At 35.3% G+C, this 18979-nt stretch overlaps 1 protein-coding gene across 2 annotated transcripts in view; it reads left to right on the forward strand.

Moving 5' to 3' along the window:
• ZMYM2 (zinc finger MYM-type containing 2) overlaps positions 1–18979 on the forward strand; it is a 104407-nt gene that overhangs the window by 71044 nt on the left and 14384 nt on the right. For both annotated transcript variants that reach the window (XM_042952337.1, XM_042952970.1), the window contains 9 exons: positions 4012–4177; positions 4751–4785; positions 11340–11469; positions 12164–12279; positions 13059–13230; positions 14499–14624; positions 15919–16013; positions 17267–17435; positions 17688–17839. In XM_042952337.1, the coding sequence (XP_042808271.1) occupies positions 4012–4177; positions 4751–4785; positions 11340–11469; positions 12164–12279; positions 13059–13230; positions 14499–14624; positions 15919–16013; positions 17267–17435; positions 17688–17839 (1161 nt within the window). The remainder of the gene's footprint in view (positions 1–4011; positions 4178–4750; positions 4786–11339; positions 11470–12163; positions 12280–13058; positions 13231–14498; positions 14625–15918; positions 16014–17266; positions 17436–17687; positions 17840–18979) is intronic.

Consider the following 18979-nt stretch of genomic DNA (forward strand, 5'->3'; position numbering starts at 1 on the left):
AACCTGCTTCCGATTCTGTGTTTCCCTCTCTCTCTGCCCCTCCCCCGTTCATGCTGTGTCTCTCTCTGTCTCAAAAATAAATAAACGTTAAAAAAAAAAAAAAAAAAAAGTGTGGCATCAAGGAAACTTGCGAAGCAATGGCTAGCCAACCCAGTTGTTAACTTCACCTTTAGTCATGAGCATTGCTCCCTAACCAGAGGAGCACATACATTGCAGTTTCCGCCTTCTCTTAGCTTTGTGCTTCAATTGGAGAGACTATCTAGAATACAAGTAACTTTATGTTTTTATTTATTTAAATTAAATATTTATAATTCTTTGCCTTAACATTCTTGGCTTATGTTTGTTGTACTGGACAAGACGTTTTGAATGATCTGTTTTTGGCATTATAATGGTTTACATTGGGATTTTAATAGAGGCTTATTAAATACTCTTCTCTTCTAAATTGGAACACATGCAACCAAAAGATGTTGAGAATAAAATTAACAAACATTTTTTTCTTCTCCCAGATAATTCTTTAGAAGGAAGTAGATTTTACTTTTCCTCACAATAAATGTTTCCAGGCATATTGTGAAACCAGGTGGGAAGATAGTTCTTTCGATCTCTATAAGTTAAAAATTTGGGGAGAGAAAGGAGTTAGTTTTATAATGGAGTGTGATATGTTTAATGTAAAGTTAATTTAAAAGACCTACTGTTTCTTCAGAATACTTCACAGTACTTAGTAGAACTAATAATCTTGATTTAAATGTTATTACTTCAAATTACAGTGTTTTAACACAGGTTTTGACTTGTTGTCCAAACCAGTAGTAAATGGTAGGGGTATTAAAGTCTTTAATGTGAATACCCTCTAATAGTATAAAAGTATGATTTATCGGTTTTGATCAAATTAATACTTATGTTTTAGTAAATCTGAGTCATAAAAGGAGCTCAGTAAAAAAGATTGGGCTTTAAAAATTTTGTCTTTTGTAAAAAAAAAAAAATTGCTGTAAGTACTGATTTTAAAAGATTATTTGTTTTTGAAATAATTTTAGAAAGGGAATATCTAATATTCTTACTTTAGATACGCTTTTTGGATAACTGAAGAGTTCCTAGCACTTTATTAGATCCGATTGATGAAATAGGAAACAAGTAGATACGAAAGTTACACAGATGTATATATATCACCCAAAAATGAGAATTTGAAATGGCCAAATAATAGGGACTGCATCAGTACAGGCTGAATGAATAACCCTTTGTCAATTACTGAAGAAGAAATTCCTGTATTAGCTGAGATGTTGGATTAAGAGTTTTGAATTAAGAATTTAGCACCTGCATATTTAGGTTGTTTGAACTGTTGACTGTTACCCACTTTCCCCCCCACCCCGACCCCTTATAACAGACAATCCCTGATTTTCCACAGTGCCAGGGAAACCACTAAGTAGATGATGAAGTGGTATTTTTTTAAACCAGCAGTTAAGTCATACTTCACTTCTTTTGCATAGAAATGTTCAGCTTTTCTAAGAGTTCTCTTCTGTGGTTGGGAAGAAGTGGTTTTGGTAAAGGAATGATGGTCATTTTTAACCATGTTTCCCAATTAGTCATTGTATTTGAAGCTCAATTCCAAACACTTGCCTCCAGAATTTGCATGAGTGGTTGTAAAAGAAAAAAACTAAATGGAAAAATGGAAAAAAGGTTTACAACTTTTAAAACTTTGATTATGGCATTAAATTTGGGATTAGGATTGAGTACTGGTATTATCCTTCCATTCTGAAAATGTGTATACACATGTTTTGTTTCCATTTGCACATTGGCATTAATTTTGCTCCTCTTCAGATACAGAGAAATCAAATTAATTCAAACAAATTCAAATTGTTTTGAATCTTTCTGGAAGAAAGGAGCTTCAAGTACAAAATCCAAATGTCTATAGTAATCATGAAGTGATTTCATTGTTCAGATTCTTTGAATATAATGTGCTGGGCTTTATGTCCTTGACCTTCTAAATTACTGCAGAAATGGAAGTATTTTAAGAGTTAGCATAGTATAGGTAGTGATTTGAGTAAGTTTTACACAGATTGATTTGGGTTTTAGATATTACATGGAGAACCTTCTTGCAGCATTTTACTTCTGTTAGGATTTGTATTCTCTAGTTAACTCATATTAATTCATTTTGTCTTTCCATTGTCTTTATAACTTGTTTGATTTGGATTGTCTGCCTTGAATCCTGTCTCTGCATTTTTAATGTTTGACCTTACACAAGTCACTTGATCTGTTTGGACTTTAGTTTCCAGCATTGTGTTGAGGATTCCAGGGAGTAGATACAACATGCCGGGCTTTTATTTTTCAGGTTCTCGAATGAGGTAGTCAGGCAACAACTTCACTTATGCTATGTTCTTAACTGTTTAGACTCAATGGTTAGAAGGTTAAGATTTTGATTTCTTCCTTTGAGCTTTGTCTTTTAGTGTAAAATGTGAAAAGGGAACCAAACACTGGAGCTTTTAATACTTCAGAGGTTATTTTAAAGAATAGTTTTTGGGTGGTGACCAGGGACCTTTTTCTTTATTGAGTAAAATATGACCTGGGTGATAGTAAGTGCTAATTATACTGAAGTTACCACATAGTCTTACCAGCAATATAAAATTTGAGGTCACAGTTTTTTGGACAAGAGATGTGATATTGGCATCACTTAATAGTCATAATTTATACTACAAATCTTCATTCATTTAACATTTATTCAGCAGGAGAAATACCTGACCTGGAGAAAAAAAAGAGCCTGTGTTCTAACCTTGGGGTATGTTTGTTATATAAGACCTGTTTATCAACAAAATCATTTGTAATATTCCTGACTAGGAATTTTGATACAGTATTTATTCATAGAACTCAACTATTGAGACATAAAATGAGAGATTTCAAAACCCACAGTATAGAACCATAGATTACGTAGAGTAACGAGGAAAAACCACATAATTATTATGAACGTAATATGTATTGCTTTATCAAAACTTCTAAGTTGTTAAACCAAAGGGTGATTTAAGAAATATGGTAATTTATTTCTACTTTAACTGGATCAAATACTTAATTATGAAAAGAACTGTATTTGAAATTAACCATTCATATCCTTTGGTCCACTCATTGATCAAATTGTTAAGAATTAGTGAAAATGGGCAAAATTTAGGGGATCACTAAAAAATAAAAATCTGTCTATTATGGATTCACCATCATAAGGTTTAACTTTTTATGTATGGATTTTATTTTTGTTTTGTGGGTTTTTTTTTTTTTCCTATTTCTTTTTTCTTTTCTTTTCTTTTTTTTTTTTTTTTTGCCTATGAAGTTGTTAGACTAGTTGAGGGTGAATTGTGTTCCTAGAGGTAGGTCAAATTTGTTGTCTTAAAGTATAATTATTTTTCAATCAATTAAATATTTTGAGTATTTGAAACATGAACTTGAAGTTCTTGTTAATAGTTAAATCAGTGTATTTAATAAAGCTCTTTAAATTTATTAAACTGTTGAATACACTTCAACTTAACACGCATGATTTTCTCATAAGAGCTTGTTTCAGAATTTTTCTGGTCTTACACAACTTCTTTAAATTGATTTTTCATGAGCTATCAGTTGAACGCAGGAAATCTGTTTATTACTCAGAGATTTTCAGTGTAATGATTGTAGAAAACTTCTACAGTATGTCATTAGAGTCCTCAAAATTATTTTAAAATATTAAAATATACTGTACCTATTTGGTCTACCAATGTTCACTTTTTTAGGTTATCCTATCTTTGTAATGCTGGTCTTTAACTTCTGGTAAGTATAGAAAGGATTTTGATAATTAGGTAAATTGCTACAGTTTTTTCACTTTTATTGTGGATTTTATTGTATGTTTATGATTCATACCATTTTTTATCAGAAATTGTTTTATCACATTTGGCAGAATTACTGATAAACTTTTAGAAATCTTTTAAAATATACATCTGACTAAAAATTTTCTAATTTGAAATGTCTGATACCTTCCTTTTTTTTTTTTTTTTTTTTTTTTAAATTAAGGCTGCAAGGTGTGACTGTTGTAAATCTCAAGGAACACTTAAAGAGAGAGTGCAGTGGCGTGGGGAGATGAAACATTTCTGTGATCAACACTGCTTACTACGTTTCTACTGTCAGCAAAATGAGCCCAACATGACAACTCAGAAAGGACCTGAAAACTTACATTATGGTATGTAATAATTTAGGTGGTAACTTGAAAAACCTGTACAGCAGTGTTCAGTTTCTAACTGATCTGAATTCCAAGTGATGATAATGAATAGTTGATTTTTGACATAGTTTACTAGCAGATTTCATAGTTTTTCTGGGTGGAAGTGCCCCACGTGATATTTCTGTAGATTTATTGCTTTTTATTTTATCCTCTTTTAAAACTTTAGTGCTAGTTAAAAGCAATGCAATTCTGAATGAAAACCATTTTTAGCACATCGTATATGCTGAAACTCGGTTCGGAGGAACAATAAAAACTCTTTACAAGTTGTGACTTGTTGAAGAGTTAAACATAAGAACATAGTATTGACCCCAAAGCAGCGAATACTTTTTGAGAGGACAAAATGGGAAAAGGGTTAATTCCACTTATTTAGCTTTGTGTCGCAGCTCTCACATTTGATATTCTTTACTTAAAATAGCTTAAAATATTTTCTTCATTAACTCTTTTTAAAAATCAGTAACATTTAATGAGAAATACAGATTTAGAACATTGTGCAGAAAGTGTTACTTGTCTTATTTTTAATTTGTTTGTTTTTAGATCAGGGTTGTCAGACGTCCCGAACCAAAATGACAGTAAGTATTATTTAAGTAAAGTACTAAGTGTTGATTTTTTAATGTGGGTATAAATAAAGAGTCCAATTTAATCTGATCATAATAATAAAATAATTTTACTTTCCCCTGTTGGGACCGTTGAAGTATTCAGCTGAACTACCCAGTATTAACACAGATACTTTGAATTACTTATGGCCTCTACCCACATTGGAGGAGATAGACATATAAATGGTATTGAAGTTGAAGTGCCTATAATCTTTAAGGCAGTAGCAATAGTATGTTTGAAATGATTGACTGAATGATTGTGTCTGTTCCTGGTGGCTGTGAAAAAACTTCTCAACAATTTAGTAGAAGGTTGCCAGGTAGAAAGGGATGAAAAGTAGGAGAAATGTGCTAAGGGCATGCATAACTATTCATTAGGGCCAAACTTAAGGGGGACCTGTGGTGAACTCAAGGGAAATGAGGGTAAAAAGATGGGCTGGGCCAGATTATTAATGGCTTTGAGCATATATTTCTCCAATAGGTATCTGAAGATATATGTTGGGGCCCAGAACTTGTGAGTTTTTAAATATGAGAAATAACTTTCATAACATGTCCTGTGGACTTTTTTCTTTTCTCTTTAGCCTTTTGGTGTAATACATCAAGTTCTGCTTTATGTTAGCATTTTAAGACTTTTGTAGTTTGAAAGTGGCGGCCATTTGAGTAATGAATAAAGAGAGGAAGCAAAGTTTTGCTATACTTTGAAGCACATTGAGATACCCTTTTGTATGCTGAGTAACAATAATCACCAGTGTTGGAATGCAGGTATTTCTGGTATGCTTACCCAAGGGAACCTCTATAGGAGTCATTTATTGGCAGTATATTAACCCTCTGAGCTAGTTTTTATCTTGGTAAGAAAGAATAAATCAGTGGTTCTTAGCTCTGGCTACACATTAGAATCACCTGAGGAGTTTTCAGAACTTTCCAATGCCTAGGCCCCAACTCAGAAATTCTGCATTTTTAGAAAGTTCTTGAGGTGATTTTAATATGTAACCACGATTTAGGATCACTGACATTGATGAAAAATTGGTGATTTTACATTATTCCATTCAGTTTTTGCTTGTGATGTTAATAGTTAGAATCCTAGAAAGTAAGAGTGCTTTCTTCTTTGTTTTCCTCCCCTATACGTCATCCCCTCTGCCTTGTGGAAAATTATATTTAAAATCAGATAATTCATAAATAACTTTGAAGACTTCGGCTGAATCCTCTGATTTCAATACCAGGCACTTTTATCCGTAATGAGGAATATAAGGATGGCCACTCCCTATTTTGTTAACTTTGTACAGCCATAAGGCAATTTCTAGCCTTGTTTCAAAGGCTTTAAGGCACCCCTTCTACCAGCACAGTATTAAATACTTTTTTCCTCTCCGAGCACTTGAACCACATTATTATGACAGACAGGATGGTCTAGGGGAGAGTAAGTCAGTGTGCCACCGCAATTACCTTTTGTCTTACTAAAGCCCTCTCCCATTTTTTTCTTGTAAGCTTTTGGAATCTTAATTCCTCACCCATGAACTTCAAAGGGTGAGAGCCTAGCTGTATAATTTTGGACAAGTCCCGTCACAGAAGTTCTCTGTGAATTTCCTTATTTGTAAAATGGGGATGAAGATAGTGCCTGCTTCAGGGTTATCACATAGTAAGTATTAAACACATGGTAGCTGCTATGTTCCAGACCTCATAAAGGCAGTATGTATGGTAGTTAAGAACACAGGCTTTGTTGTTAGATGAATTTACTTGAGTCCTGACTTCAGAATTTTTAGCTCTGTCATTGTTACCAGGTTGTTAATTTCCGAGCCTTAGTTTTCTCATCTGTAAAGTTCCGGGAGTGATTAAGTCACTTACTTCTTGTAATGTTACAAGAATTAAATAACCTATTTCATGAGTTATGTAAATTTGGTGCTTTACATAATGTCTTAGCCCATTTGAGCTGTTGTAACACAATGCCCTAGATGAGATGACTTACAAACAACAGAAGTTCTCACAGCTCTGAAGGCTGGGAAGTCTAAAATCAAGTTGCTAGTGTCTGGTGAAGGCTCGCTTCCAGGTTTATAAACAGCTATCTTTTCACCATGTCTTCATATGGTGGAAAGGGGTGAGGAATCTCTAGGATTTTTTGGGTTTTTTAAAGTTTATTTATTTTGAAAGGGAGAGAGAGAATCCCAAGCAGGCTCCACATTCTCAATGCGGAGCCCAAGGCAGGGCTTGATCTTACGAACCATGAGATCATGACCTGTGCCAAAATCAAGAGTCAGATGCTTAACAGACTGAGCCCCCAGGCACCCCAGAATTTCTTTTATGAGGGCATTAATCCATTCATGAGGGCTCTGCTTTCATGACATAATCACCACCTAATGACCACACCTTCACATGCCATCACATTGGGTATTAGATTTCAACATAAGAATTTTAGGAGGATACAAACATTGTAGCACATAGTCCTTGGCATGAAGCAAATACTCAACAATTGGTAGCTTTTGTCATTATAATTTTCATTGTTTTGGGTCCTCCTTCAGTATTTATTTTTTTGAGTTTTTATTTATTTATGTTGAGAGAGAGAGAGAGAGAGAGCGTCAGCTGGGAAGGGGCAGAGAGAGAGAGAGGGAGGGAGAGAGAGAGAGAGAGAGAGAGGAAAAAATCCCAAGCAGGCTCTGCAGAGTCAGCACAGAGCCCAACGTAAGGCTCGAACTCACGAGACTGTGAGATCATGACCCGGTCAAAATCAGGAGTCGGACCCTTAGCTGACTGAGCCACCCAGGTGCCCCAGGTGACGTAGTTTAATTGACATGATGCGATGTTTCTAGAATGACAGGAAGTAAAACATTGAGTAATCTAGGACATACATGATTTTAGACCCCTTATTCTTATGTGGGGATTCTAGAGTATTTTGCAGTTTGGACCAAACTTACCTAGTCTTAGTATATAATAGATACACAATAACTCTGTGTTAAATTATTCTTTCCATTTTACAGTTGAGGAAATTGAGACATGAGATTGAGTCAGTTGCCTGATGTTAACACAGCAGTAGTGTTAGAAATAAATTCCCTAGGTTCCTGTTCACAGCTCTTTTTCTTAGCTGATTAATTATGTGGTTTGAAATCCTGATGAATCTAGAATAAGCTCATACTAGTACCAGCCCTGTGGCCATATGTATTAGTTTTTAAAAATTTATATCTTTCCACATCTTAAAATATGCACAGATAAATTTATTAAACAGTGATGTTTTAAGTACAATTGATCATCATTCATATTTGCAAATTTGCCTCTTCTCTAAAATTTATTTGTAACCCCTAAATCAATGCCCATGACACTTTTCAAAGACATGTGCAGACATGTGCAGAGTGGTAAAAAAATGTGAATTTCCTGAAGTGCATCTTCCTACTGAGGTGTGGAACAAGGCAGAGCTTTCCCTTCTTGTCAGCTCATCCTGTAAACAGGTCTCCTTTTCATAGTCTAATTAGTGTACTACCTTTATCGTATTTTGTCCTTTTTATTGGTGATTTTGCTTCATAAAAGATCCCCTAAACATAGTATTAAAGTGCTGGCTAGTGTTCCTAAGCACAAGAAGGCTGCTTTTTGCCTTACAGAGGAAATAAGGTGTGTTAGGTGAGCTTCATTCAGTTTACAGTGAGTTTAATGTTCGTGAATCAACAATATGGTATACCCAGAAAAAAGGAATAAGAAATTCACCAATCTGTAGATGAGGCAACTCCAAGTGCTAAAATAAAACCTATAGTGCATGGTGAAGCTGTGGAAAAGAAGGAATAGTGACTCTGTTTATGGATTCATGGACTTAGGACTAATTAAAGAAAAAAACCAAAAAACAATGAAATAGCATTGTGGTGAGACTTTGAGCTTACAACACGTTTCCCAGGATCAGGACAATGTTAAAACGCTCCTTGCCTCCTGCTGGCTGGCTCACACATTTTAAGGAAAAACGGTGTGAAAAATGTTAAACTTGTAGGCAAGGTGGGTTCTGCAGATCAGAACCAGGATGCTGTGGAAGAATACCAGCTAAGTGATAACACAGGAAGAAGGGATATCCAGACAAGCAGGTTTTCCACACTGATGAGACTGGCTTGCTTTCACAAGGTCAGTGGCAAATGAACCCATATAATACAAGTGGTGTCCATAGCCCCTGACCTTTAAGTCATTTAGAGACCATACAACCTTGCTAGAGTGTGCCAGTGCCAAGAGTGGTTTTATGTGTAAATCCTTCGTGGTGCATAGAGCCCCAAATCCATGAGCGCTTACAGGGAAAAATTGAACTGTGTGCCAGCCCATTGGAGGTGGGACAGAATGCACGCATGGTTATCTAAAATATTCTGGGATTGGTTCTCCCAACTGCTTCATCCTAGAGGTTGAAGGTTTTCAGAATGAAAACCTTGCCTTTGAGGTTTTATTCCTGGATAATATCCATTGCCTTGAAGAACTCAAAAATGCCTATCTCAGTGTAGTTCCTTTTATGTCCCCAAACACTGTGTTTCCCATCCACCCCCTCGATCAGGGCACACTTAAAGCTTTCAAGGCCTACTTCATGAGAAAGCTTTTGAGGCTCTCAACACCAACAAGGAAACCACCTTGATAGATTACTGGAAGTCAGTCACCATACGCAATGTGATTGTTTTGGCACAGCTTAGGACAGCATCGAGCAGGCTACTGTGAATAATTGTTGGGGAAATGTTTGACCAGACTGCGTTGAAAAGTTTCAGAGGCTTTGAAGGTGTTACAGAAAATAAAAAGAACAGTGTTAAAAACATAATGTGTGTTGCACCAAGTAAGTGAAGAAGGCTTTGGGGCCATGCAGGAAGAAGATGTGGAGGAAATTTTGGTAGAGAAGGCAGTAGAGCCACCGATGAAGACCTGGACAAGATGACCAAAAAAGGCATCAGATTCAGTGATGCAAGGCAGCCTAAGACTCCCAAGAATTGCTCTTCTAACAGTGGCCAAAATACTGGAATGGAATTCTGCCTTGGGAAAAAGTGTGTGTGTGTCAGTGACACACATGGAAGAATGTGACTCTGTACTTGAACAAAGCCTCAAATTTAACACCACTGTGTTTGCCCCTTACGTCAAGACGCTTAAAAGATTTGAGGTGAGAAGTTAAGCAGACAAGGCTGACTTAATTCTTTGAAGCCAGTTTGGGAGGGAAAGTTGCTGATATTGTCCACAAGTTGCAAGAACCAAACTCTTGAGGTAGAACTGCCAGATGTCACCATGTCACCCTCATCGACTTCTTCCTCTTCTGCAGAATAATTGTCAACAACCTTTCCCTTGGTTTTTATGGGCACGCCAAAGGTTGAGAGGTTTAACCACACAGTGCACTGCCCCATTGTACATCCTGCAGGTCCACTAAGAGTAAGACGTTAATGTTTTTATAAAACTTTAAATGTTTAATCTTTGGTTTTTTTCCTAGGACTTTATTTGCATTAGTGTACAATATATAGTGTGTGTTAACAGGACTGAGTATGAGTACTGTATGGTATGTGTGTATTGTATCTGTGTACTGTGTGTGTGTGTGTGTGTGTGTGTGTGTGTGTGCGCACATACCTGAGTGCGTCCGTAATCCTAGTACAGTACGCAAAAATGCTATAATCATAATGTGTTATAAAGAATCTACATATAATTATTTGTAAGAAATATATATGAAATCAAGGGTGTTTTCAGCAGAAACAAGGTTATGCATTGATGTGACCAGAGGCTTGCAGGAACCTAACCTTGTATTTCCTTTTGGAGTAATGGTTCAGTAGTGTTCATGGTGACCGTCTAGAACTTAAGTACCTCAGATATTCTGTACCTTTTTTCCTAGATCAATAGGTGGTATGGAGAGCACCTTATGTTTTGTCCCTTATGGACAGATCATTAGCTTATTTTAGATTTTATGTGTGTGTATGTGGGCGGGGGAAGGGGGAAGCGTTTTCAGCTGTAAATAATGCTACAGTTAACATGGTGAAAACATCTGAGACTATTATCTAGAATAAGTTTCTGAAATTGTAATTGTTGGGATATAAGAATATATAGTTGGAAGCTTGATAATATTTTTGGTAATTCTTTTCATCGTTTTTTTTTTTTTTTAACTTTTAAAATTTAGTATATAAATATACAAACTATATATCCAGTACAGGGAACTAGTATGTATCAGATGGCCATAATAACTAAGAACTTTTTTCTTTCTCAAGTAAATTTCAAAAAGCCTAGTTATTTGCAAAATTCAGGTTAACAACCTTGCTTTTTTTTCTCCTTTTTATTTAAAAGTGGCAATTGTCTTTTTATGGTTTTTTAAAAAATGTGCTGGTGGTATCCATTGAAGGTCACAAAGTTCTGTAGAATGAATGATTACTACTGCTTTGTCTGTAGTTAGGACAGATTCATACTGATCCTTTCAGATTAAGACTATGGTAAACATAGTAATAATAACATAATTTGGTTATACTCTTATACTTTTGTGTGTTCCCTCCACATGACCTAGATATTCATTAACACCAGGAAGTAAGAAAATTAGAGGCAAAAATAAAATGTTTCCCTTTGCTTCTCTGTAGGGTTCAGCTCCACCCCCTTCTCCAACACCTAACAAGGAGATGAAGAACAAAGCCGTTCTCTGCAAACCTTTAACAATGACGAAAGCCACTTACTGTAAACCTCACATGCAGACCAAATCTTGTCAGACAGGTAACTTAGGAAAATTTGACTTAACACCTCACTCACCGAAATTCATGATTGTCTCAAATAATAGGCTACGGAATATATCTGCTTGGTCACTTTGTCATTCCCTGTTGATTTTGCTTATCCGATTTTAGATATTGCGTTGAGAATACAGCATAATATTTAAAATCATTAATGAAAAGCTGTGTTAAAGGTCTAGAATAAAAATTATGTCACAGGTGAAAAGCTATATTAAAAATTTCCTTGGGGCTAAAATTCACTAAAGTTAAAGTGTTGCCTCAGAGATCACCTCTTTAAGAGTGACCTGTAATGTTAACAATTCTATTTCCTTGTCAGAATGCGATGAAATAATTCAAATATGTGTTTTTATGAGATTTAAATGTATCTTAATTGATTAGATACGTATTTTTGCAGGGGTTATGAGGGGAATCTAGGCTATCTGGAACTATGTAACATTTTTAAGGGATATTTTCTTTGTATTAAGAAAAAAAAAAAAAGACCTAAATTCTATTTTTATTCTCTTTAAGTTAATACAGCTGCTATATTTAGTTTTGTTGTTTTTACATCACCTAATTTTGTGAAAAACTGAGAATTTCTTTTAAATGGGAACAGAGGCACTTAAATATTTCTTTGTTACCAAATTATTTTAACACTGAGTAATGATATATAAGTGCTCTTTAAACACATTTTGTATTTTTAGATGATAATTGGAAGACAGAATATGTTCCAGTGCCTATCCCTGTGCCTGTGTATATCCCAGTACCCATGCACATGTACAGTCAGAATATTCCTGTTCCTACTACAGTTCCTGTTCCTGTAAGTCGGACTTTAAGTTCTTTTTCATTATGAGGTTTATCAGGCATTAAGTGGGAGAACAGTGTTGTTGTAATTACTATCTCAGTGAAGCTAGTAGAACAGAGGGTTGAGTCTTCAGCTTCACCAGTTAACTTAGGTTTGGTTGACTGTCAGTGTTTGATTTGTGTTTAATCAAGTAGATCCTTAAAGGTGAAGTTTAGCAAGTGTCTGCATCTGCTTTATGCACATGGTGTTTTATATTCGAGTTCATTGTAGAGAAAAACATTTGTAAAGTTTTCAGGTTTAAAACTGAAACACGGAAGAGAATTTCGTATATATTATAATTACATTATTTTGTCCTAAAACACTTGTGGTACTTAAGACACTATGCCACGGCTTGGCTGTCCCAGTCCTCTGCGGGGCGGGGCAGAAGTACCTCACTTATTTTTCTTTAATGTTTATTTCAGAAAGTAGCTGGCTTATTTTCTGGGCTTACTCTGTTATAGTTGATATCTCAGTTTTGATATGTGTTTCTTCCCCCAAAGCTTTTATCCAATGTCGTATTATAAAGAAGATCCTGTGTTAGAATAATTCTTAATTTGGAAAATTATCTTTTTTTTTTTTTTTTTTTTTAAAGAAAAGATTTTATTTTTAAGTGATCTCTGCACCCAGCATGGTGCACAAACTCATGACCCTGAGATCAAGAGTTGTATGCTCCACCAGCTGTGCCAACCAGGTGCCCCCGGAAAATCATGTTTTAACATGGAGTAAACTTAACAGTAAATACTTTGCTTAATTAGGTGCCGGTTCCTGTTTTTCTGCCTGCCTCCTTGGACAACAGTGAGAAGATCCCTGCAGCAGTTGAGGAGCTAAAAAGCAAAGTTTCCTCAGATCCTCTTGATGCAGAGCTGCTTACAATGACAGATATGATGACTGAGGACGAGGGGAAGACGGAAGCTGCCAACATCAACAGTGAGCTGCTCTGTATTTCACTTTGCGAATAAGTGTATTATTGGTTTTCAGAGGGTTGTAATTGTTAAAGTATGTTCCAGAGCATATCATTAAGTTTCAACTTGATACGGGAATGGGGGAGGCATTGCAGCAAAGATGTATTTGAAGAGACCCATACTCTAGCTAGCCACAAGCTCTCTTGTGTCAAGCCCAGTTTCAAGCAGGAATTTGAATGGTCCATGTTTTAATTATAATAGGATTTGACTTCTAAAATTAACTCAGAATTTTTCCTGTTTTAGTGGACTACCTCAGACACAAAAACAACTTGTAGTCGGCTTTAATAATGATCCAAACTCTTATATTGTAATGGTTATCCCCAATTTGTGGGCTGTACTTAGTAATTTGCATTATCTAAACGAGGGTTTATCCCAACTTCTGTTAGGGCAGTGCTTGCCAAATGGTATATATGATGAGTATGCCATGGATGATTCTCTTAGAATGTTTATTCCTACCCTTACTCCTCTGGTAACACGTAGAGTCCTGTTTCAACCATAAGCTGCCTAATTCACTTTACCCTAGTGTACAATAGAAACACTATAAATTCTCTCTTTCATAATGTGACCTTGTTTGTGAAAGACTTGGTTACAAACAGTGGTTTTGTTTTTTAAGGAAGTGAAATGGGAAAAATGTCACTGTTAATCTCGTAGAAAGGGTATTGTTTTGTGAAACCTTTGTTTCGTGTGTGTGTGTGTGTGTGTGTGTGTGTGTGTGTGTGTGTGTGTGTGTTTCTGTCTGCTATCACCAAAATGGATAAAATGCATATCTTACTGTGGCTTACAATACAAAAATGTTTGAAAGCAACTGATCAGAACATTAGAAAGCTGTTGTAATTGAATGATATGGATAACCTAGGTCACAGTTCGTAAAGAGTGCTGAAAATTGCAGTGATCCACCCTCATTAGTTTATTTTTGACAAGAGATTGCTTTTAGAAATATCATACATACATGCTGGAATTGCTTTACTATCATTAACTTTTGAAGAGGGGCAGTCAGAAGCTTAAAGGATTAAAAGTTTCCATGTACTCCTGATTATGTAACAATTGTATAGTATTTTACATTTCAAGATGGCTATATAACTTTTCCTTTTATGACTATTAATACATGTGTTTATTCTTGTTTATATATTGTTCATATATGTTTCCAGACTAAATATAAGTACTGTTTGCCAGATTAAATATAGACTAAATATAGGTGTTTTGATTTGTAATTATATCATGAATTGATTACAGGTGTAATTATTGAAACAGACATAATTGGTTCAGATCTCTTGAAGAACTCTGACCCGGAGACACAGTCCAGTATGCCTGATGTACCATATGAACCAGATTTGGATATCGAAATAGATTTCCCTAGAGGTACTCAAAATGCTGTTATGCTGTTTTATTCTTCCAGTGTCAACTTTGGTTATGGAATTTAGTTATGGAGTCATAATTGTGGTTATGATCATTAACCATTTAATGTTCATGTTATTGCCTTTACTGTTTATATTTGGTTTTGTCTTTTTTTTTTTTTTACCAAACAAAACTCAACAGTTAACTTCTGAAATGAGGCATAGGACTTAAAGAAAATTTCCTAGAGCCAAAAAAAAAAAATCTTTCACAAAGTAAGATTACTTTGGAAATAGAGAAAAGGTTAAAGAAGTGACTGTTTCTTTTCTTTTCTTTTTTTAAATGTTTATCTATTTTTGAGACAGAGACAGAGCACAAGCATGGGAGGGACCAAAAGAGAGGGAGACACAGAATTCGAAGCAGGCTCCAGGCTCTGGGCTGTCAGCACAGAGCCTGACGTGGGGCTTGAACTCACGAACTGTGAGATCATGACCTGAGCTGAAGTTGGATGCTTAACCATCTGAGCCACCCAGGCACCTCTTTTTTAAAAAAAATGATTGTTTTTAAAAAAATTTAAATAATCTATTGATGGCTAATAAGCACACTAAATAGAATGTAAAGCATTTTGGGGCACCTGGGTGGCTCAGTTGGTTAAGTGTCCAACTTGGACTTCTTCCCTGGCAGTGGAGAGTTCTCTCTCTCTCTCAAAATAAATAACCATTAAAAAAAAAAAAAAAAAAAAAAAAAGAATGCAAAGCATTTTATTTTGAGAAAGATTTGGTATGTCGAAACAGATTTGTACTGAGATCACTTGTTACTTTTTTATTTTTTTAAATGTTTATTTATTTTGAGAGAGAGAGAACATAGCAGGGGAGGGGCAGAGAGAAAGGGAGAGAATCCCAAGTAGGCTCCACACTGTCAGCTCAGAGCCCCTAGGGGCCCAGTCCCGTGAATCGTGAGATCACGACCTGAGCCAAAACCAAGACTTGGACACTTAACCGACTCACCCACCCAGGTGCCCCTGTACTGAGACCATTTAGATCTTAGAATTGAATTTCAGGTTGTAATATTTTTCTGATATTATATATTTTCATGAAAATGTCATATTGTTATTCAGTATACATGTGTTTTATGAGTCTGAATAGGGTTTATTAGAACTCAGACAATTCTCTATTCACCCTCTCCTGTAGCACAGGTTACCCCCTGTATATAGGTGTTTGTTTATATTCTGTGATTAGTTCTTTGTTGCTGGCTGTATTTATGTAACATAAGCCTGTGCTGTTATATTTGGAAATAAAAGTTCTTCTGATTTGATTGTTAGCTGCTGAGGAACTTGATATGGAAAATGAATTTTTATTACCACCTGTTTTCGGAGAAGAATATGAGGAACAGCCTAGACCTCGATCTAAAAAAAAGGTATAAATTAATAGTATTCTTGCATTCAGCCACTATCTCTTTGTAGTGATAACCTCTTTAGTTATAGAGCAAGGATACAGTGAGTGACCCACAGTTGTGCTGAGAATATGGGAAGACTTTTTTCCCTTAGATGTAATAAGACTTCAAGAGTTAATGTCAAAGTAATAAATTAATTTTCCAAGTAATAAAAGTGTCTCATATTTGTAACTTCATAGAAGAGCAAATATTACTGCCATTTAATTTTTCTTTTTAATTTTATCCTGACCAAAGGTTGACATAGTTGCTCAAAAAGTAAACTCCATTCTTTGCCAAGAATTGAGACTATTTTCTAGGGATCTGTTTTTTCCACTGTTATTTCTGATGAGACTAATCTATGAGGTTAAGTTACAGTGTGTAATATCTGGTCTTTTTTACGCATGCTAGTACATAGAAGGACATGCTGGACAGTTTAATTGTTTAGGTAGACCAAACCTTAATGTTGTTAACAGATGTGATTTAAAAAAATACTTTATCAACAACTTTACTTATTTCTGATTTTCGACATAAAGCAAGATCAAAAGAAACAAAAAGGATGACTTTCACAAATTTTCCCACAAAGAAAGAAAAAAACTGAAAAAGGAGTGAGTACCTGCAGTAGAATGAAGTTGGACTCCTATTTGACACCACACACAAAAATTAACTCAAAATGGGTTATAGACCTAAATGTAAGAACTAAAATATAAAACTCTTAAAAGAAAACATAGGCCTAAATCGTCACTGCCTTGGGTTAGGCATAGTTCTTTGACAGGATACCAAAAGTACAAGGAACAAAAGGAAAAAATAGGTGAATTAGGTATACTACATCAAAATTTAAAACTTTTATATAGTAAATAATGCCATCATGGAAGTCAAAAGAGCTGAGTGAAATTGAAATTGAAAAGTTCAATTTCTCTCTTACCTTAAGATTTAGAACGCTTTTCAGATTATTTATTAATTATGTCTTAATTTTCTTACCAGTGACTCTCACAGCAGGAGTTATTATGATTTTGATATACAAAGTGGATTATGTAGAAATACGGCATTTCTGCAGATATATTTCAAGTAATGTTATAGGTGGCTATTCTCAGATTTCAGAATACCAGTCAATTCTAAGCATATAAATAGATGTTATTTCTCTTTTAATTTTCATTTGTTGAGGGATGGCTTACATAAAGTCGTGAAATAATGTAGGTATTTTTTTAAAAAAAGATTTTACAATGGTATTTTACTCTTAGGGAGCCAAGAGAAAGGCTGTATCAGGATACCAGTCTCATGATGATAGTTCTGACAATTCAGAATGCAGCTTTCCTTTCAAATATACGTATGGTGTCAACGCATGGAAACACTGGGTCAAAACTAGGCAACTTGATGAAGATCTTCTTGTATTAGATGAGCTGAAATCTCGTAAGTGTTCTGATTTTGTTTCCTCTCCACCCTATTGCAAATCAAGAGTTTTGTTATTAACTACCTTTACTTAAAAAAAACATAAATGTGGCTTAAAATATTTTAAGTACATTTAAATGTAGCTTTCATTTTACTTTTAAATTCTAATATAGTCTAAATCAATTTCAGAAAGTTTCTTAATCTTAAAAAAGAGAAAGTTTCTTAATCTTAAGAATAAATAATAATAATTACTAATGTTTTACTTCTTTTTAGCTAAATCAGTAAAGTTGAAAGAGGATCTGCTCTCTCACACCACGGCTGAGCTTAACTATGGGTTAGCTCATTTTGTGAATGAGATCCGACGGCCAAATGGAGAGAGTTATGCACCTGACAGCATCTATTATCTTTGCCTTGGAATACAGGAGGTTAGTAATTTGATGGCTATTTTTGGATATAATGTTAATAAGAAAGGTTGTTGTGGTAGGGGTGCCAGCCAGGTGGCTCAGTTGGTTAAGCATCCGAATTCAGCTCAGGCCATGTTCTTGCAGTTCATGGGTTCGAGTCCCGTGTTGGGCTTTGTGCTGACAGCTCAGAACCTGGAGCCTGCTTTGAATTCTGTGTCTCCCTCTCTATGCCTCTCCCCTGCTTGCACTCTGTCTCTCTCTCTCTCAAAAATAAATAAACCTTAAAAGAAAAACAAAAAAGGTCGTTGTGGTAGTTTTGGAAGAGAAAAATGTTACGTTTCAAGAATATTAAGGGTGGCTTTATGGAACATAATGATTTCTTGGCTTGCCAAGAAAGAAAAAAGAATTTACTCTATTTGAATATATAATACTAGGATATTCTAAAGGATTTTCTTAGTTACTTTGTATATAGGCGTTTCATAATGAGATCTGTTCCTCAAAATCCTCAAATTCTTGAAAACTGTCATACCAAAACCGAAAAGAATTCATGTTTAGGGGCACCTGGGTGGCTCAGTTGGTTAAGCGTTGAACTTCAGCTCAGGTCACGATCTCACGGTTTATGGGTTCGATCCCCACATCAGGCTCTGTGCTGACGGCTCGGAGCTTGGGGCCTGTTTCAGATTCTGTCTCCCTCTATCTCTGCCCCTCCCCCACTCCTTCTCTTGCTCTCTCTCTCTCTCTCTCAAAAATAAACATTAAAATTAAAAAAACATAGAAAAATGGTGTTAGGGACAAGTCACTTGAAACTCCTGCATCTATCTTTTGTTACAGTTAGCAAAGCTGTATATTTGTTGCCATATATATGATAATCAGGATGGCGTCATTTCTTCCTTAAAATTGCAAATAAATGAATTAACATCCTGAGGTGTGATCCTATATATGTATATATAGATCCATGCTGGTATACATGTAAACAGAAAAATGTGTTCCTTTGCAGATAGTGAGTGGATCTGTTTCAATTGTACACTCCTGATGTTTCTAACTTGTTATATAGGTAAATCACTCTTTATTTTTTTGGAATCATCTTATAAAAGAAGATCATTCTTTAGGGGTTTAAATAAGCCATATATCTGTGAACCTTGATTGATGAGTCTACTTTCC

This window comes from Panthera leo, chromosome A1 (genome assembly GCF_018350215.1).
Source record: "Panthera leo isolate Ple1 chromosome A1, P.leo_Ple1_pat1.1, whole genome shotgun sequence".
In the NCBI taxonomy this organism is placed as follows: Eukaryota; Metazoa; Chordata; class Mammalia; order Carnivora; family Felidae; genus Panthera; species Panthera leo.